This window comes from Saccoglossus kowalevskii, chromosome 5 (assembly GCF_978046115.1).
Source record: "Saccoglossus kowalevskii chromosome 5, keSacKowa6.1, whole genome shotgun sequence".
NCBI lineage: Eukaryota > Metazoa > Hemichordata > Enteropneusta > Harrimaniidae > Saccoglossus > Saccoglossus kowalevskii.
The window spans coordinates 42,055,317-42,078,201 of record NC_140645.1 but is presented as its reverse complement, the minus strand read 5'-3'; the positions used below and the strand labels follow the sequence as shown (position 1 = coordinate 42,078,201).

Here is a 22,885-nt window from a genome sequence, read left to right as displayed (position 1 = left end):
GTGTCAATCATCGTGTCAACCTCAGGATGACGGATTGACAATATCATAGCATTCCTTGAAAATGAATGCACTTTATGCATACATGTAGTCTAAAACATGAAGATTAATTATTCTTAATCAATGTATAGAAAATAAAAATACTTCCTTGAAGTTAAAATGTAAAATGTGTAAACAATATGAAATAGGTTAAAATATGATGAGTTAAAATATTAAATATTAAATGTGTTAACATATAAAATGGCTGCGAATCTAAGAATGCCTTCATATTGTACGCAACGAGCGAAGTATATTTTGTGGAATTCAAACAAACCGTAAAGTCAAAATTATCACCAAAGGAAAGAGATATATGATACAATTTGAAACACTGTTCTTGGTTTCTCAATTACATTGCTTTTCGATACATGGCTACACGACATTTAATTTCTAATAAATGTAACTTATCGCGGCGTGTATTTTAAATATAACGTCCTCTTACGTACGTTCTCAACTAGGTCGATTTGGGTCAACAGGTGCGAACAGGTGATGGAAGCGGGCGTAGCGGATTCCACACTGAATGAGAGCATCAAATAACTTTATTAATTAAGTACGGTTTGAGACGCGTCCTTTGAGTGATTCCATTTGTGATTATATATACCTTTAGCAAATGACTTCAATAAAAAAATATATCGGAAGCTCGTGCTCGATGATTATTATTGAATTATGCTTGTAATGACTCTAAAGGGTAAAATAAAGTGTTATGATCGGCAATAAACTAAATAAAGAAGATAGGTCACGTGTTTACATTGCACGTCTACAATAAATATACGTATTCCTATTAGTACATCGTATATATGTTTCTATAAATCGGAACGATTGCAGTGAGAATGTATTTGATTATTTTCGTCATGTCAGTTATGTTTATGTAGATTACTCAAAATGTCAAATTTCATTCACTTGTTAGTTGTCTCTTTCATTCACTTGATCTCCTCAACTGAATACTGCATTGGTATTTTAATATATCAGACTAACCAAGAAGTCAATTAACAATGACGACCGGGTAATATAACGAAATCGAACATCATACTGTACATTTAACATTTATCACTGATGACAGTAGTACAAAAATCGTCTCTGTCGTAAACTCAATCAAAATTATGTTCACACCTTCCTTGATACATGGAACAATTCTATGATTTGGTCAAGCGGTTTCAGCTAAACATTCGTTAAAAACTTCAAAAATTTCATATTTCTACTGTTCCATGTTCGTGTGCAAACAAAACACAATGATGAAACGCTGCACTGTTTTCGGTGATATCTTCGCTATTGAGAACGAAAAAAAACACAACTACATGGTTACGAGTAATGACTATAAACCGGCTTTCGATTGATCACGTGGTTTAGTTAGTCTGAGTACGTTATCAACCACGTCATCATCGTTTAAGGAGCCAACGAGCTGTCGGCAAAGTCGAACAAAATATTACGCGCGCTTTAACGTCCCAACAGTCGATTATACACCGCGGCGACAGCGACCAGAAATGAAAGCTCTACGTAGAAATATGCATAAGGAATTGGTAATTTGGTGAAGTATGTCTAAATTAATTAAACACCAATGTGACTGAGACAATTGTTTAGTATATTGACTTCAGTTATTCTCTCGAATTATAAACCACACACCTGGCATTTTTCAATCAACCTTCCTTTTAAGAAAAATAATGTCATTATCAATTAATTAACTCATGAAAGGCATATTTGTCGGTGTAATTATAATTGAATGGAACCCTTGAGATTATTTTCGGCAGATGGAATTTCCTCTTAAATCAAGATGACTTGGTGTCCCAAGCAATGCGTAACTTCCCTCTCATCGCAGTCACGGTGTGACGTGAAGATTAGTAATGTCACGTGATTCGGAGAAGCAAATTGATTGGTTGATTGTTCTTATATAAGAGTAGCATATCATACTCCCCGCACGATTTGTACTCCACAACAGTTTCAATATGTCTTCCAGCAGCAAAGAAATCTGCATTTGTGTTTGTCTTGTTTACTTGTGTTTTGTCCACGCAAGCCCGGTAAGTGATTTTCTGTTGCTTAGCAAAGTATTTCTTCTCTTTATAACAGATATGTACGCTTCCTGTTACGTTGGTAACTGTCACTATGTTTGCGTGTTATAAAAGTATGGTACATTTTGTTGCAGTTTAATATACGTGTACTTATTATTGAAACACAAATAAAAGAACGAAATTCGATTATATTAAACAAACCAAACCTGGACAAAAATTATTGCAACGATTTGCGAAATGCATTTCTATTTTAAGTAAAACATTTCAATCATTAGATATATACTTATACTGGATATTTATATTTTTTAAGTCAAACTTAAAATATATTTCAATCAATAATATCGGATATACTATATATATATAGTATATCAGACTTACGAACAATTTCTTCGTTTAATGCAGTTTGACAACTTATCTGTACTTCAAATTGCGAAATTTGTATTCCATGCTTCTCAACACAGAGTCAATCTACTTAACCAGTTGTGACTAATAGATTCAACAATTATTTAATAGAATCCCTCTGTATGTATTTTTCTATTTTTGATTTATTGTACCATAGACCTGAGGCCCTTGTACTGAATAAAATTCATATCATATATATATATATATATATATATATCTACTGTATATGTACTTGATTGAATTTCGATTCAAGTTTAATAATTGTATTGTTGATACGACTTTCAAAAAATAACTAAACTTGCTTCACGATATCTGAACAATCATTTTGCGTGGTCGCTACCTTCTACCATTAAAACATCTTGCCATTCTGAAATTCAAACGTCATATAGGCCAAAGAACCTACACATTTCACACAATTTTAATATTCCAATCAATTTCGTGACACATGTCATGTTGTAGAAAACGTTTTTCTTCTTGTCACTCTTCTCTAAGTTAAAGTCACAAATAACCATTCATATTATGTTAATTTCCTTTGTTGCACATTTAATATGGTAACATAATGGTAATTACTTTCATTCTTGTTGAGCAATTACTCACGGTGGACAATTTAAAATATACCAAGGCATATCACCAGACGTGTTTATATTTAGAACCTAATAAAATATTGGTGTTCTATCAAGGTAGAAACTTACACGCGTAGTTTAGCATATGTAAATATTTTTTCCAAGCTCCCCATCTGCAGACTGCCCACACACCCAATAAGTTTTCCTTGTGTCTTCGCCACCCAGAGAATGTCACACATGTAATTGTTAGTTTTTAAATGCTTTCCTATTTTACAAAAGTTGTACTGATGAATTTACTCCGGCTATTAATGTATTTATTGCATTCTGAGCAAATAGCACAGCAAGCCAGTGACCAATTGTGCACTATATATATCGTTCTGTGTGAAAGGCCGCATTATTAAATACTCTATGTTGTACTTCCATTGTACTTTCATTTTCTGTATCTCCAAGACTTGAGTATAGTATTCATATTGTTCTCTCTTAACCGCTTTCATGGGAATACTGTGCCCTCACAATCTTAATTAGAGACATGAGCCACTTTAACATAAACAGTTTTCCTGTTTGTCCTTCTGTTGTTCCAACCATTCCCCTCTGTAATTGTTTCCTGAATTAAATTGTTAATCCTGAACATCCACAAAAAATATCAAGTTTACCGAGTAGCACTCAGGTGAACACACTGTCAGATATATAACAGTCAAGACCATGAGTAGATAAGAAATTTATAGCCACAAATACCATGGTTACATAGACCGGGGAGATGTGAAGGCAATGACAGACTGAAAGACAATGGGAGAATGAATGAATGACAGAATGATTATTGGGGAACAATACAAGTCTCGCGACATTCTCGTTCTCTATGAGATCACATGCTCCAAGAGATTTTGTTGAGCAAGCAGACTACGAGACATGTTTTCACTTCACAAATGTGAATAGTTTTCTATTCTCTTACGTCATCTCGTCTGTGTAATGTTTTTACGTAATGATCCTGAATAGATTTTTAGATTCTACTATCGTTTTGACATGACGTTCATATCCTGTAACACAGTCACGTATGATATATTACGTTAGAATAACGTTTTGTGTGTGTGTTTTTTTTCAGCCGAGAATAATAAAACGAGGTAAGAAGCCAACATTTGAAACACAACACTACATACATGTCGACGTATGATGTTTGCCCGTCGCTCATTATTGATTTAAGTGTTCATTTGTTGTCTGGGTGTTTCATTTCCTTCAATAAAGATGTAGCTTTTAATGGTATTTCAATCATTGCGACATTGTGTCGACGTTCTTTGACGATGACTACACGAACATGGCATGTTGTGAATGACTAAAGACTGTCAGCTCATCTGACGTTTAATATAACAATTAGTGCCACGTGGATTGATTGATGGCGTTCTCTATAATTATACAAATATTGAACCCCAGTCACTGACATTATTTCAAATGGAACACCAATTGCATTTTTCTGAGTGAATGTTATTATTTCCTAGTTGTTTACTTTTCAAAATACTATGATATTAATCAACTGACGGACTATTCCACTCTGTCTACAGGGGCCGCAAGTTACAATTCGTGGTGCGATGAAAATTATTCTGGGAAATACACGCATGCGTGTGCTGATCTAAGTACCTGTATAAAAGGGTCATCTGTTTGTGACGGAAAAAAGAATTGTGACGACGGAAGTGACGAACAAGGCTGTGGTAAGTTTTTCTGCCAACTGTACGTTGAACTCGAAGATCTTAATTTATATTTTTAACGTATTCATTGACCCATTTCGATCCTAGCAAATTATCAATACGATGATTTATAATAATACTAATATAAAGTTAACACGTATAAAACATGACTAGGGTGCAGACTGGTGCAAATTCTCTTCGCGCATTAACGGGTACTGCGATTTGGAATAATGGACGATTTTCTGTGTTGTAACTGTTGTTATTTCTACTTCATGGCTTCATTATTTATTCATGAGATTATTGTAAAAATGATTTCCAACTTGATTTTATCCTCTCAGATCAAGGGAAACTTGATTTTATCATCTCAGATTGAGGGAAACTTGATTCTATCCTCTCAGATTTAGGGAAACTTGATTCTATCATCTCAGATTGAGGGAAACTTGATTCTATCATCTCAGATTGAGGGAAACTTGATTCTATCCTCTCAGATTGAGGGAAACTTGATTCTATCATCTCAGATTGAGGGAAACTTGATTTTATCATCTCAGATTGAGGGAAACTTGATTCTATCATCTCAGATTGAGGGAAACTTGATTCTATCATCATTGAACTTGATTTTATCATCTCAGATTGAGGGAAACTTGATTTTATCATCTCAGATTGAGGGAAACTATCATATTGAATGTAGGGTATATGTTGCGTCTATATGAGAAAGGGGTTCGAATATACATGATACACTACAGCAATATTTTCCTGCCTGATTCCACTCTGTTCACCATTTATCAGGATCTTCAAACACTTTAAATTTACTGTGGCAGGATAACGAACATCACATAGGTACACTGTACGTTTTTTGTTTCACAGGAGGTGGTGGAAACAAGCCTTCCGGTGGCGGCGGAGGTGGTGACGGTAAGTTTCCAGCGAAATGTCTGAGTAATGAATGTTTTCATAACGCAAAGTACTTACATAGTCAACACAAAATTATTATCGATACGATTAATTAAATTAATTAAATTCATGTTCGTCTGTATAGAAAAAGTAAAGGCAAAGTATGTACTAAAATTTGTCAATTTCAGGACCAAAGGCGACATACAGTGACATGTGTTCGTGGTACCCAGACTCTCCATATGGCTGTGCTGATGGTAGTGGTATTTGTATGCGGGAAAGCAACCTCTGCGATGGATTTAAACAATGCGATGACAACAGTGATGAAAATGGATGTGGTAGGGATTGTTCGTTTTTATCCTTTCTCTTGATTTTTCTGCAAAAATGTGAAAATATACAGCGCAATCGATCGACTGAATATTGCAATTGCAGAAATACGTTGTGCGTTTCTTTATTTGCGTGTTTCCTAAGAAAGCAATTATATCAATTTTCAATGAAACACAAGTGAAAATAAAATGAGAGCTTGTTTGTTGTAATGATTCATATGTGGCATTTGCAATAAGCATGAGACACTGCTGGACACCGTGACATTACATAACACGCTCAGCAGCATGCGGTTCGTTAAAACTATTCATGTTTGTAATTTATGACAACCGGGGAAATAAACTATGACTTCAGTGAACACACAACGTCACGTTTATATCGGTAGAGTTGTACCCAACAATAGGATATTGTGTTGAGAATGAAATCTGTGAAATAAAGTTTGTATATGTATAGCATATTACGAGAGCGCAGTAACCCCAAAAACATTTGTAATAGAACTATGAATCGAGGGCAAAGGGCAAAGGCAAGTCACTAAATTCAATAATCATCCATATTGTGATAGTGTGTCCAATCAGAAAATGGATTTACTTTGCGTCGTTTACTTCTCTGCTACTGTCATGGAATACTGTATATGTCATGTCAGCGGTGTGCGTGAGCAAATGTTCAACGAAACGGTCCCCGGCGTTGAAAAGTTTTTTAAAATGCGTTGAAAATCCTCTCCTATTTTCCTTGGTTCGATTGATTGTAATGTTTTCTGCTACCATCCAATATATTTTGAAAAAAAATGAAGACGCTTCTTTCACATATGCATTTCCATATGTGTGAGCAACCAGAAAAATATCATCTCTATCGTGGTGTTTTACTTTAGGTTGGGGCGAGTCTGACTCCAATGGTTGTACCAAACCCGTACAAGTTGGTAACAGTGGCCGCAAGGAATTGATGAATCAGATGCTGGAAGCTCATAACTACTTCCGGTGTTTACACGGAGTTACGGCAATGACCTATGACAACAAACTAGCTGATTTCGCCAGGTAGCAATACGATAACTTTCTCATACCATTCATTCATAGTCAATTTGTGATATAACTATAATGTTTTGCGACTAAAAAAATATAGGATGGATTTTCATGATAAATATCATTTGTTTTGAGAACTGATCTTTGAGAGCTATATAAATCATTGACCGGATGGACAACACAATTAATGGGCGTTTCATAAGTATTGTTTGGAGCATATAATTCGCTGATGTTGATGAATGACAATGATATATATATATATATATATATTTTACAAGACAAGCCATTTATAGATTATGTATGGTGAAACATTCCACTTCAGTGAATCCCCCTTTCAAAGCGCGCATGTTTTACTCTAAATTTTTGGCTGTACTTTGCACCATGGTAAATATACCACCATACTAAAATAAAAGTTTGTTATCCTGGGATCATACACGCTGTGGATTATTTGCGTATATGCAATCATGTTCGCACTACTTTTTGATGGGGTGCATTGATGTATACAAATAATACATGTTCTCAGACCATGACATATTATTCTATAGCATATATTCCATGTTTTTTGTTGCTTAGCTACGTAGCCAGTGACAACGCAGCACGTAACATGATCCACCACGCTGACAACAACGACTACGGAGAAAACATTGCAATGAACCAGGTGGAAAAAGAAAGCCAACTAACTGGTATGTTCTAATTCAAATATGTAGCGCTTTATTCTGATAGTCGTCATAAAAAATCTCTAAATTGATATTTGTCGTTGTTACCAAAATTAGTTCATTATGTGGATTATGTGTTTAATATATAATCTCCACGAAATATTCAATGACTTCGCTCATCGCGGAATTTATCTTACTTATCCAAAACATGTTTATTGACCAATGATCACTGATTATAACAACAGGGTCGCCATCCGCAGTGTTATTTTATTTACATTACGTGATCACTTCGTCACTAGAGTACACGATTTAATAGAATGATGTAATGCGTAATCATTTTGTTGATTGCTAAGAAAATTTGTACATAAATGACATTGACAGAAAGTTGTATAAACCATGGGATAAAATGTCAAAGAAATAAACGTGTATCGGCTGTTGAAATTTTGTCATTGGTATGTAAATGATTCTGCACATTACATGTGTACGCACCGTATGAACCGCATGAACGTTTTGCATTACTAGTACGTACATGTGTATATGGTGCGTTTATACGGGTTTCATTGTTTCATTTATTTTTCTGCAGAACCAACGTTTTTATTTTACCGTAAATTATACTCTTTTGTTTTTATGCATGGCGATACGACAAAATAAAACGTATTTAATATTTTTCTTATTGCTTCTTTAACTAAAGGTGTAAATATCGCGAAGTAATTCATACGTGTGGCGGGACTCTGAAGTTTCGCTGACGTACTGCCGAAGGTTTCCGACTACTGTCGAAGTGCCGATTACCGAACATAAAATCATTCACTTTCAATTAAATGAATGCTGCTTTTCTTTGTTTCGTTCCTTCGCAATAGGTTATGGATTTGTTAAGATGTGGTACGATGAGATTGGGATGTATGACTTCGGAAATCCAAGATTTGATGGATCCACAGGTGAATATACTTAAAATAAATCAGTCAGTGCAGTTAGCTGACTATAGTGTAAGTAATAATTGCGTAGCTACGGAACGCTGAAGGGTGTAAGATACACGTCAACATGTCAAAAGAGAAATAAAAAATGTTGAGAATAATGGTTAAACAATCAACTTTGGTGCCACCAGTAGATAAATGTGATTCTCTGAATATCACTACTTCAACGTCATTGCTGAATAGGCGTGCTTATTTGATTCTAAGCTCAAATGTCGTACTCATATTTATCTATTAAACACTCTGTTATTGATCCATTTACAGGTCATTTCACTCAGGTTGTGTGGAAAGAATCCAAAAAGCTTGGATGCGGTCTCGACCAGAGCGGCAGCGGTATGTTTACTTCATACTGGATGGTATGTGAATACGATCCACGTGGAAACTGGATGGACAACATGGGACCCAATGTCCCGTCACCGATTTAACTATGCACGTGGAGAAAAATCGAACTTCCCAACATTTTGCATGATTAGCTGAGATTTGCATATTAGTACATGTGTATTTGTTTCGTTATTCATAATACTCGACTACTAAATCTTGTGATACTGTAAGAGAATCGAAACAACTTTTTATAATGTCATTTATTAACCTGATTGTCATTTTGCAGTTTAAAATATTGTCTGCAATGTTTAAAACCTCGAAGTTTTAAAACAAAATTGTACAATGAACACGACCATTTTATGAGCCAACACGATTATTGAAACATAAATAGTCAGATAGTCAGTATTATCATGCGTACATTTTGGATATATATATATATTATTAAATGTTTTCACGGAAATTGTCAAGTGTGTGTGTGTTTATTGTTTATCGTCTCCACTGATAATAATCACATACTATTACCACTGCCATTCTCACATACAACGGAGTGAACACTATGGAAGTAACGATAGTTCTTATCTTGAACTGTCACTGTTGTCTATATGTCAGATTGAAGCTTTAGTTCAGTTGTTTCTTGGATGAAACTAGGATGATATTCCCAAGATCTCATTAAATTCAAAGACGTGTGGCTGTTGATTTTTATGAAAAATCTGTGAAAATGCGATGGGCAGATTTAAGTCAAAATATGTCATGTATACATCATGCCCACATAACTCACACCAGGGATGTAACATAGGCCTGGATCATCTCCCGGATGGCTTATGACTCCTGCTTTTGACTTGTTTCGAGGAATCCCCGAATGACACACACTGCCAGTGTTTCCAACCCTTGTGGTGACCACGTCTTAACATTTGGTTTTTATTCACTTTGCCTCAAATGAGAAATATTTGCTAGCCAAAGTATTAAAAAAAATGTCTAATCTTTTGAACTGAAAAAATGAAATAACCAATACGGACTATGGAAAAATATCAATAATACTATTTTGAATAGAAGCAATAATCGGCTTAGGCCATTAGGCTGTCGAACCCACGTGGTTATGAATATGATTACTATGATTAGTATATTGGTAATTATGTTTTCATTAAATGTTGTTTATAGCATACTTGTATCTATATTGATTTGCTAGTAATCACCTGTATTCATATTATGATGTCACATGGTAGTCCATTCATAGTAAACTTTTGTAAAAGAAAATAGTACACCATGGCTTGAATTCTATGTCATACTATGCTCAGTATCATATCATAAAAATGTATGGTTGCCATAAGTACGATGTCATGAAAAAATGTACATCCAATCAGGAAGGAAATCTGTTTATTAGATAAAAATATATTTGTTAAAAACTTATTTTCACCAACTTAGGGGTCAGTTTCAAGATTTATCCAATTATTCCCACTATTTAAGAAGGTTCGAATCGAATTGAAGATCATGTCATACATTTTGTTTCTATAATTTGTGGTCATTGTTCAGCATTTACTAAGAAAGTACACTTTCTGTGTTCATCAACAGTGTCTGTTTACTATGAGAGGACTGCTATTCCGAACTCGGTTATTTGATTCAAGTGGAGAGCAAAATTTTTTTTCACTTATTTGAAACTGGAGCAATTTTTTCGAGCAGCAATATCCCAGATTATCTTCCATCTGTGGAATTGATGTAATATACCAACATAATCTTAGCATAAGAAATCTTTGTATTTTTTAGCAATTTAGTATTTTACTTTGATTTTGATTTTGTGATTTTCTTTAATTCCGCCCTACATACATCTGACCCGATGCCTATGTAACGAGATTTTAACGAGACCCACTATGGACGATTTTAATCAACGAATCACATACCTCCTTCTATAGTGCACATGATGACGTCACCGGGCAGATTCAGGTGGCAAACACACTCAAACAAAATGGCGGATTATACCGACGTTAGCGACAGAAAAAAACACGGCTTTTCGGTAAGTTTATCATTGTCAAATGCAACGAAAGTCATTTTTTGTGTGTTTATGTTGTAGCTCGAATGGTTTGAGTTTAGATCGTTATTTTGCGTAGTTATTCTGGGAGTGACGATTTTGTTCCCACCGGTTCGACCGAACACCGGTGTCTTTTTCCAGTCGCTTGCCCTGGAGACGGGTGATGTTTTGTTGACGATCGGGCCAAAATCGTCTACAGTTTTGAAGCCGTAGCTGTAAATATTCATCAAAATGTATCAACATTTTGTACATTATACAATAACTCTTTATTAAAGTAATTGAGCTGATTTGGACTGGAATAAAATATTTTTTATTTGGAACACATCGCAATTGATCAGGAAATATTTTTTGCTCCAATTTTCTGCGTCGATGTTGTGGGCCGGTGACCGTTATACAATTTAAAATCAGTTTGCATTGTTTACTATAGCTGCTTACAGTGTTTTAATCATTACAATTTACTTATTTTTTTGCATATGGTACATTTCATTTCAATAAATTGTCAGTATATGTCTTAACTTGTGAGGGCGGTGCTGCTATCTGTGCTGCCAGGATTTCAAACCCTACACTTCGCAAATTAAATCTTATTAATTCTTTAAATCTATTAGGCAATTATGTGATAATGATCTTAAAAAATGATCTTAGAAGATACTAGTTACCAATATAAACAATTTAACTTTAAAATGTTTTACTGATTTGAATATATGCCTGTCATGTGTGTGTTTGTTGTTCTCGTCTTGTTGTTTTTTCATGACTTGGACATGTAGTTTCACTTCACGTGTGGCTAATTTGAGACTAGTGTTATCTTTACATTTACATAAAAATGAATGATTCGACTTCGACTGAATTAACATTTGATACTATTCTGTCGGAATATTGCATTGTATTCTGATGATAAAAAATATTGCATACAACATTAATTTTTCTCAGTGAAAAGGAATACAAGATCTAAACAACTGTAAATGAACAATCTCTTCATTTATTACAACTTAAAGCGTTTTCCAGTTGGATTTTGCAAAAGAGGTAGGTTATCGTAATGTGCCCTCAGATAGATATTAGCTATAAATACGCTAATAGATCACAGTCTAACTATTATTCGAAATATAATTAATTTAAAACACTTGTTTTAAAACTTTCCAAACCTAGAAACTCAGTCGATCATCAGACAATGTATATCTGACTGTTCGTTGAGTTTGTGATTCAACTGACAACTGGCATGCAATACTGCGCCTTCGCCGCTGCCCTAAGATATTGAATTGCCAGGCCATCGGGGATGGCGCAGTAAGACATGCCGATTATACCCGGCAAATATATTATCTACCTTTCCCCACCGTCGTAAAACCACAGCGTCTTAACGGCGCTTAAGTGTTGTTTACAACGCATCACATCAAAACACTATAGCGGCAAAAGTTTAAATTTCATCATTGTTTATGAAACAATCGTGGATACCATATTCTAATACACACTTCCCGTGAGACAATATCATTCTTATCGTGATTTTTTTGTTTTGGGTTGGGTTGAGTCCCAATCATGGTTACATCAAACCTGTGCAAGTTTACATCAAACACTAAACTGTGGCCTAGATGAATTGGCAAACAAAACAACTAGTTTCGGTGTCTGCACGGAGGCCAGAAATGACATATGACAAAGTAGCTGAATTTGCTAGGTAGAAACAAATGTATTACACTGAAACAAATACACTAATCAGGTGCAGCCAACGAGCAGTAAATTAAAATAGTCAATTTACTGGGACAAAATTTATTTTATGGGCTTTTTGAAATATGCTAAGTAATAAAAAGGAAAGAGGGGAAATTAAAAGCTGTTCATAAGCTACCCTCCACCTGATAAAAATTGTCTTCCCCTCCTGCCCTCATTAAAAAAAAAACACTTTTTTGCCTACTTCCCTACTACCAACTTGCCTTTCTTGTCCTCCTGCTGACCAAATTCATCTTTCCCCTCCCCTAATTAAAAAAACACTTTTTTGCCTACTCCCCTTCTGACGACTTGCCCTCCTGCTGAATCCTGGGTGAATATTCACAGTGGCAGAACCTACATTGCTGTGCCGATTGGTGGCGTAATTCATTGAGTCATCATGTTTTTGAATATATTAACCACGCAGATCAGGGTTGACACGCATTTTCAGTTATTGATAGCACACGGCTGCCCACATTTAGCAGATGTTATTTCCCCTAATGCGTTTTTTTATTATGTCCTGCCCTAAAGGCTGTTTTGTCCACCCTGCGATATTTTTTTTATGTAAGTACCCTACCCACTAAAAAAAGTTTCCCTGTTCTTGCATTTTTTAAGAAATCCGCCCTGCCCACTGGGGGGTACTGATATTTCCCGCCCTCTACAAAAATAGAAAAAATCTCTTGCCCTAAACAAACATCCCTTGGAACAGCTTTTCCGATGAACAGCTCCATTGGCTGCACCTGACTAATAGGGTGATACGCTACATTATTTTAATCGCAGAAATTCGAGGTAGGTTATCGTGGTCTGCATGAGCGACGCGCCAAATTTCACATCGCCAACTTCATATAAGAGCTCCCCCACACGCTCATTCCCAGCGTTTACAACACAATGTCAAATGTTTTCTTGTTGCTAAAATACGTGTCTAGCGATAACACAGCACATCCACCATGCTGACAACAACGAGAGAGAGAACATTGATATGAGCCAGGCAGAAAATAATGACAATTAACCAGTATGTTTCTATATGTATTATGTATATGTAATATGTAGTAGTATTTTTTTGTAAACTTTCTCATATGTTCACATTAGGTCTCATGTAACCAGTATCGATGTTAAAGTTTGTTTTAAATGTAATGCAATATTATTATTTCTGAGTTTGCGTCTCTCCTGCGCGAGCTAAAGTGTGTTTATATTTTACATGCCACTTGTGTGGTCAAATTAACACTTTCTATAATTTACACATTTCATTATATCAGCGTTGTATAGATTTACTAATAAATGAGAAAACGTAATTATAGAACGCAGAGAGAACACGTCAAAGTCAAAACATGTGTGCAGTTGAGAATGTGATTACGAGGATACCGAAAAGTATGCACGAAGACAGTACAGCGTAGTATATCGACCGACGCGCAGCAGACACCCCCCCCCCCCCAATGATACATCTTGAGATTGCCGAAATTGCAAAAGTTTAGAACAGAGTCAGCGAACCTCTTTGTGTGGAGACCGGTCAAATTCTGGTAGCAGCCGTGTTTATTTTATTATTAGAAGTCGCTTACGCGCGTAATCGTTCCATATTTGGATTTCGCATTTCCTAATATTGTAGGATGAAAATACCCCGTAAAATACCGCAAAATTACTGCACGCTGTAACTCATGGCGTTACGGTGACAGATGTATAAGAATACATTGTAATGCTCAGGCAATCAATCGTGAGTCCACATATCACCAGCAGATTAATGTGATAAAAACGCTACTTTCTATGACTTGTACTTTAAAGCGGGAGGGTCGTCACCTGCTCACATTGTGTTGTAAACGCTTGGAATGAGCGTGTGGGGGAGCTCTTATATGAAGTTGGCGATGTGAAATTTGGCGCGTCGCTCATGCAGACCACGATAACCTACCTCGAATTTCTGCGATTAAAATAATGTAGCATATCACCCTATTAGTCAGGTGCAGCCAATGGAGCTGTTCATCGGAAAAGCTGTTCCAAGGGATTTTTATTTAGGGCAAGTGATAAAAAGCTACTTTCTATGACTTGTACTTTAAAGCGGGAGGGTCGTCACCTTCGCAAGCGAGGGAATTGAGTCCCAAGCGACGATAACAACACAAGCTAAACACACAAAGGCTCATGGGCAGACGCTTGTTTGTAAATAATGCCACGCTCTGGCCATCTGACGCAGGCGCAGGTGACGACTCCCCCGCTTTAAAGTCGTGTCTTCACCTTTTTTTAAATCTCAGTTTTGAAAACAAGGCTATTTGAACACAGTGCACATGGTTCTTTGAGTCATAACGAGTATTATAATAATATGCCAGTTTTCGGGAATTTAGTATTAGCGCGTGTATTTTGCATATTTTGCGGTGGTTGTCGCGCCACGCATGCGTGAATTATGGGTCTCATATAGACAAAGATGGCGACTTTGGCTGTTTCGCAGATCAACTGGTACAAACTGAAAGGTTACTGATCTTTAACTTTTCAAATTCGTTGGTGATTGGAAGGAATCGAAAGGGTTGCCTGCGGTAATTAATGCACGTTACGCCCAGGTCAAAACACGTGCCGTAATTTCCATTATAAAAACGCACTGGAATGTGGGAAAATCAATCTTTATCAACACAAATGTTGTACATGCGCGACATGACGACCGAACTATTCACGCTTTGGAATAAACAACTTTTATATATCAGCGCCCTCACACCGCTTCACCACCTAGCTCACAACAACATTAATATCAGTGCACCATGTATTCATATATCAACGAGACAGCAACAAGCGGTCTGGGCACTACATTTCTGCCGGGTTTTCATTCGTGATAACTACGTTATACATAGAATATGATCAAATTTAAATGCATTATAGTCTATCTTATTCTTTACAAATATAAACCAGCAACATAGAGCTATGCAATCTTCCAAAGAAAAACACCCTCATCCTATGACGTACAAATGTATCACTGTCACAAATCGAACTGAATATTATATTAATTATTTAAAAAAAAGTGACGATCCCTTTCCTTTCGAAGTTATTAGAACACACTAAAAAATTGAATTATATTAGTATGAGTGGTTAGGCATATACATTGTGTACTTTTGTTCTCACGACAATTTACTCTCTTTTAACTTCACCATAGGCGATGTACATTTTTCTTCTCAGAAAGGATTACCTTAATGTTGCGTTTTTGATAGTTTTCTCAATAATTTCTGCATATTTGTTTTCTAATCGTACACCCATTTCCTCCGTCAGATATGATGGTGTACCCCTTAACTAAAACACGAAACTGACAGTAGAAATTCAACACAATCCTTAATATCTGTTTTTAATAATTGTCTAATGATATCAATGCAATCAATCATTTTTTCAATCAACGCTATCATTCCATAAAAGAATGACAACAATAATGGTAGTTGTTTATAGTAATTACGGAAATGGTCATAAAATATGATTGACCAAAAACTGTATTATCAACCAACGCTCAATTATCTTACCTCATTGACAATATAATTGACATTCTTTCACGACTTTATAGTCTTTTAATTGTTGATTGCATGGAGTCTTATTGGAGGTTTATTACCGTCGGTGTGTATTTCACAAAATAGAATAAGTTTATAATAGTGATAGTGAACAATAAAAACACTACAATGAATATTGCCATTGTCAAATTTGATAAAAAAAAACCTTATAACGACACAGCAACACGTCTTGCCGGCATATCAATTCTCATTTTATGTTTGTTTTTCTCACCAAAATGTTGTTCTGACGTTTGTTATGTGATTTTTTTTTTACGTTCTTATGAATTATAAAACATGCATTGTCGCAAATGCAGGCAAGTGAGAAAGTTATAAACAAGTTCACGTGAAGTCGTCCTTACTAATATGTCAACTAAGAATGACTATTGTAATAACGCTTTTCTCTAGTTTTCCATCTAAAGAAACCGTTTTACCATGCCCAAAACACTGCAGCCCAAATTTGTTAAATTTGCCGAATTTACTGATGACGTCACTTGCATTTTAATTGATTAACTCTGAAAAATGACCTTTAAAGAATATAATAACGTTACATGTTTGTTATATGTTGAATGGACAGATGGATTAATGATTGGATGGTTGGATGGATGATGGATAGATATATGGATGAGTGAATGTATAGATGGATTGCTGCAGGTAGAGAAGAAACACTTGTGAGTGGCAAGGAAAATCGAAATTCACACCTCCGAGTTTTTCCTAAACCCCGAACCCCAAAACATTTACTCAAAAATCGTAGATTCTTTAACCGTTTTAAACTTCACAATTAACGCCCATCTGGTCATAACAGAATAAACAATGAATTCGCCCAATACAGCTTCCCAATATCGTAATACCTTAATACGTTACCTGAGTATAAAATTTGAATGTACTTCTACCCTTATAATGCCTTTGAAAAACACCACAGCTAAACATCGCTAGCATATCTAATATTAACGTTGGAGGCTACTATTGGTTAAACAACTTCCTTTTCTCATCACACTTAAAATATAATTACAAAAATAGTTAATCACTAGACTGTCAAAATGAAATTGATCATTACTTTTCATAATCATTTAACTGAAAACATTTATAACATTGGGAATAACAGATATCACTAATATGTATGGTCTAATATGTAAAAGTGAATTCGACTTCACACATCAGATTACGTATCAGATTTGTACTAGGCATATTCGCTTCAAATTTCCGAACCGTAAAGCAGGATTGGTACAACATTAAAGTCTGAAATGCTAACGTAATGTTATGTTGATAGGCAACGTTTATTGACATTACCTTTCACGACTCAGTAAACTCCTTCGTCCCGCACTCGCACAAAACCATTTAAATAGTGTGCTACATAGAGATTGTTCAAAAAATAATAGAGGTGTGTTGTCGTATTTAAGTTATTATTACTACGACCTCTTTTCTCATGTAATTTTATTTTATTTTCAACTCATATATTAAAATCAAAATTTTTAACTTCATCATAAATTCTATCACAACCATTGTTTTCTTTCCCTGTAGTATTAAACAGTTCAGCAAAATAGTGAAACAATTCTCATTTCCTTCATCAATGAATGGAGCGATTTTGTACACTAATATGAATAAAACATATATATGTAAATATATTGTTGTCAAATATGAAGAAATGTTCTTGTTGACTATTTAATAAAACCTTACAGGGAGACCAAATTCTACATAATTAATAACTACACTTGAGAAAATTGGGTACGTGCAATAGCTTGCTTTCATTAATAATGTGTGCTTATATACGCTTATATACAATATAAAATATTATTTATCGATAGGTGCATTTATTAACTTATTGTATATTGTTATTGAGACTGTTAATCGAGCTACAAATGATCTAGTTTTTTGTAAAAAATTACACTAATTTTTAATTTCACATTAAGAGAACAACAATTTTCGTTAAATACGCCTACAAATTTTCAAAAATCGCACAAGAAATGAAAACATCAATACCATCAAGGAACCTAGTGTACATATGTCATTTACCTTCCGCTGAAAGAAAATGAATAGCATAATTCATTATGAAAATATTTAAGATGTGTAGGGTAAATATGAAATTTACAGAACGTCAAATCAAGTGTAGATTGCAGTATTTTTATAAATTTAACGTTTTTACTAACATATGTCTCATAAAAATAAGTAACGGATTCAACTTGAATGTTGCACTGACGATACAAGTAATATATACAGTGACATATATGATAATATACAAAATACTTTCGGACATTGGATTTTGGTGAGTTTTAAAAGCGTTTGTGCATATTTTATATTTACTCTTATGTATTTGTATCAGGTGCTCACAATACCCAACAGTGTATTTTGTGATTGCACGACAATCAATAGGATGATACGTCACTTGATCTTGAGATCTTGACGAGTTCGAAGTTCTTGAAACACTTCATTAGTTTGGAGAACCGTGCTATTGTATACTCTCGAATTAAAACATAACCATGCAATTTTGTTGACCGTGAATGCTTCTAGGCTGTTTCTAAACACTGGCAAGCTTTTGATTATTATTTGATTTATTATTTATAAGAAGCAGACATCTTTTCGGAATTGTATCACAGTAAATTACTTTTCACGATAGCGGTGGTTTTTATCTGTGATTTAGCATTTTGAGCCCCCAATTTAGGTTTACAAATGACAAAATTGGTTAAAATTCACAAAATATGTAACCGCATACAAAGTTAGTTCAGAAATATTTCTTATTTGTTTTTTTATTTTAAATTAAAGAACAATTAAAGAATTATACATTCTTCATTACAACATTAAATTTCATTTTTGTTTGGATATTTTAAGGCCGTAAATTGAGCATGAATTTAGCTAAATCGACAAAAAAAGGACGAGGTAAATATTTTGTCAGGATCACCCATCAAATCGTTTAATGACAGTGATACTTACATTTTGTACATTTTAGGACTGAATAATTGTAGTAGTATTTTTGAATATTTATGTATAATATCATTTTAGGTATTTGAATTTGACATTTATATTTGAATGTCAAAATGCCAATATTTGTGTAAAATGAATCGATTTGAAATGTTTTGAAATGATTCTAGTTATTATGACAGATATGGAAAAATACAAAAGTGAAAATTACTTTTAATATGATGTTTTAAGATCGAAAACTATGTAGACAGTTGTCGAAATCGATCGAAATGCACGAACTTAAACATCATTTCAGCCATTCCATACACAAGGATGCATTACATTTCTTGTTTAAACATTGAGTCTATACAGTATCAGGATTCATCTTTAACTATGAAACGTTCAACGGAATTTCTGGAATTCTGCTTGTATGTTTGTCAACCAAAGTCAGATCCAGTCCCGGAAGAAAGGATGAATTCCGGGATGGAATCTGATGAAAAAAAATCGTTTCCCTTTAGTCGCACATCCCATCTGGATCGTTGAAAACATGTATGACAAATAGGTTATTACGTAACAAACAAAATTTTACAAATATTTTTTTTTAGAATTAGGTCAACGGCCCGGGGTCATTGGAACACTAATTACGTTTCCCTATCCGCACCGCTTGTTATAAAGGAAACACATATTTGTGGATCTCATCAAAACTAATTAACATTTTAATGATGAGTAATATGTTTTAAAATTGAATCATTACACGAGAGATATTGATACTTAGCAGATCGGCAAGCTTTGCGCCAAGGAATTTTGAATGATTGTTATCTATGCCAATTGAAATAGTGGGAGACATTTTCGTAATTTATTCCTGACGTCAGATCTTAGGCATGTTTTGCAACCTTCGTGAATATAATTATAGCTTCAGTCAGTCACATATAACACATTTTTGATATAACTAAGTTCCAACTGTTTATCCGAAATTATAATACCGGCGATCAGAAGTGTCGAGTATGATTTTAATTTCAACAACAGAAGTACAATAACAACGAACGGGTTTGTAATATCAACAAGTTAATTTAAGTGGTTATTTTTATGTGAAGCGATTCATTTTAGTTGGATTATATTCTCACTAATAGAAATAGTGGCTTAGATACAAAGCCAGTCTGCTTACAGTCTAGCAATCTAGTCACACCTCTCACACAGAATTCTGATATATGGATCACATGTGCTACAAATGAGAACGTTATTTACTCATTTTACTGTAAACATTTCAATAAACAACACTACACTACACTACACTACACTACGCTACACTACACTACACTGCACTACACTGTATTCGTATAAAATAAGTAACACACGCTAATCTATTTTAGTAACAGTTAACTGATCTATGACGATATGCACATCCTGTGGGATTTACGACAACACCTGCACAAGTACTCAAAACAACTTTAATGAGGTCATGATCTTATAATTTAAAGATTTATATGATAAATGGCATGTTATAATTGAGGCGTTATAACAAGTGAAAATATTAAATAAATAAATAAATAAAACTCAAGTAATTTCGATGTCACCATCACAACTCCGGAGATGCAGGGAGTTAAGGCATGATTTGCGTTTTTCATCAATATCCCCATTTTGAGCGAAGTAATATCACAATACCTTGCAAACATCTGCAAAATGAAATGTTGCTTGACAAAAAATTAAAGGGAGGTGGTCGTCGCGCCCTGCGTCCTGTCGATATGGGACTCATAGCGACGTATACAACGCGTGTATTATAGATGCCGCGCAGCGACCAACGCCCTTTAATGTTTTAGCTATCTGGGTGCTGTTGCATATGCATACCATGAACATAATAACATTTCCATCGTACAACAATTGACACTTAGATTAGTTTTAGGTGGATTTAAAATAACAATAACAAGAATTGATAAAAAGTCTTTGGTGCACGTGTTCGTAATACAAGGCAGCGTACAAATATTGTCGACATTAAGGCTATGGCGGGTTTCTTTAAAAATAAGTGGTCGTTATTTGTTTTGTTGATAAGAATGATAATACACATACTGATGAATCTTGATAATTGATGAAACGCTTGAATTCTCAGAATATTTGGTATGATTAATATTTCGTTCTCAGTAATGACCACATTCTTGAACCGCTAAATAAAAGATACAAAATATTCTTATACAAACGCAATACATAGATCAATGACATTAGTATTTGTTTATTTATTTAATGTTACATGTACATACAACATCTTATTTATTTGGGTTACCGTTGGTGTCGTATCAATTGACTTTCCTCGTCAAACCGTCACAAAATATGTTATATTTAACAGTTATTCTTCAACTATCTCGACATACGATCTAAAATATGCAAAATATGCTTTTGTGGTTTGAAATGAAAAGGTTATCGACATATTAACGATGTAGGAATGTCACATCAAACAAGGTCAATGACTGACGTCGTCGTTTTTGTCACGCGATGACGGCGGCAGTTACCGTGGCCACATAGACAAATATATGAAAAAACAGCAATCGACAAATATTATGATGTCAAAAGCTAATATATTTTTGTTATGGTATATATAAAACTAGACACTCACATTTGTCATTTGCCACAGATTGAACTATGATGAATAATATCGATTTTTTAACTTCGTTATTTTGAATATTGGGATGATGCTAAACTATTTTTGGCGCCATAGTTGGCGCAACATTTTGCAAATTTTAAGATGTGTTTATCTATAAATATTTCTTATAATTGTGGATATAATTTCCTATTGACTACAGACAGGTCTTGTTCAAAATCGTAGAGCCAGTAGTTTCCATATACTGTTGACTCATCATTAACTGTTGTGGATGGTGACACCGAATATTATCACTGCTATATAAAATATAATATTCACACATGTGAATATTAACGTTGTCATGTTATAATTATAATATCGCTGTGCCATGATCCTGTTTTATATCTAAATAAAATAAGAACTACTCCAGATGTTAGTGTGCCTGAAATACAATGTAAATACACTGTCGGCAGAAGGTCAAAATTGGGTGTAATATACAGTCGATTTCAGGTACAAAGATACCTGTAAGTAAGTATATTTCGTGTAAACCTTTTGCAGTGGAATGCTAGTGAATCAATTTTGTATTGACAATCCATAACAAGGGATGTAATGTGTATCATATACAAAATGCAACCGTCAATATATTCGCAAGATAGAGCCGATGATAACTGCGATAGTTTTCTGGCGACTGAGTATTCGGCATCGTAGGGGATCACCAAATAACGTCGAAAACCACGATGGATCTTCTCTTCGACTCTCTGAAGATGACAACATTGCAAAATTAAAATTCGATAAAAAGCAATATCCAATCACTCTTAATTTACTTTATATTACGGCTATTCAGGTTCTCCTCTCAGAAAATGTAGACAATTGAAATTTGAACACATAACATTATGTGTTTCCAAGGTTGATTTCGCCTAGCGGGCAGCTGAAGATATAGCACTTACAATCAACATGCAAGTGCTGACATTAGGAAACATGATTGCACATAATTTAAGGGTATATTATTACGTCCTGCTGTGACAGTATGGCCAATTACTAATCATGAGTCAGAATTGAAGAGTACTAAGAACTGAGAAGGATAAGATAGCCCAATGCACAATGATTATCTATTATTGTCGGATGTTATTAATATAGTTCCCGTCGTTTGTGACATGCCTCGCAATAAGGTTGATGCGGCTCACTGAGGTTCATACATCATTGTTATGAACATGTATTGAAGACGAAACACCTGTCCTACCAGCATTCCGTGCTAAATTGCTTTTCAATCAATTTGAATAAAATGAATAATCGGAATTTATAATTAGAATATTCATATCGATACATGTATAAAAGTGCAAAGAATGTTCGACTGACACCAGT

At 34.7% G+C, this 22,885-nt stretch overlaps 1 protein-coding gene across 1 annotated transcript; it reads left to right on the top strand.

Moving 5' to 3' along the window:
• The first annotated feature begins 1,951 nt into the window (after positions 1-1,951).
• LOC100366931 (venom allergen 5.02-like) lies at positions 1,952-9,307 on the top strand. Its single transcript, XM_002738833.2, has 9 exons — positions 1,952-2,045; positions 4,101-4,119; positions 4,555-4,701; positions 5,542-5,586; positions 5,754-5,900; positions 6,755-6,917; positions 7,476-7,585; positions 8,416-8,493; positions 8,791-9,307. Exons 1-9 carry the CDS (start codon positions 1,974-1,976, stop codon positions 8,949-8,951), a joined length of 942 nt encoding a protein of 313 aa, XP_002738879.1. The 5' UTR covers positions 1,952-1,973; the 3' UTR covers positions 8,952-9,307.
• Positions 9,308-22,885: the final 13,578 nt, after the last annotated feature.

What these genes read in the sequence shown, in the direction of transcription:
- LOC100366931 (XM_002738833.2), top strand. Translation starts at nt 1,974, where the DNA reads ATGTCTTCCAGCAGCAAAGAAATCTGCATTTGTGTTTGTCTTGTTTAC. An exon ending in CAGTGATGAAAATGGATGTG is followed by an intron (nt 5,901 to 6,754) that starts GTAGGGATTGTT and finishes GTTTTACTTTAG; the next exon opens with GTTGGGGCGAGTCTGACTCC. An exon ending in AAAAGAAAGCCAACTAACTG is followed by an intron (nt 7,586 to 8,415) that starts GTATGTTCTAAT and finishes CCTTCGCAATAG; the next exon opens with GTTATGGATTTGTTAAGATG.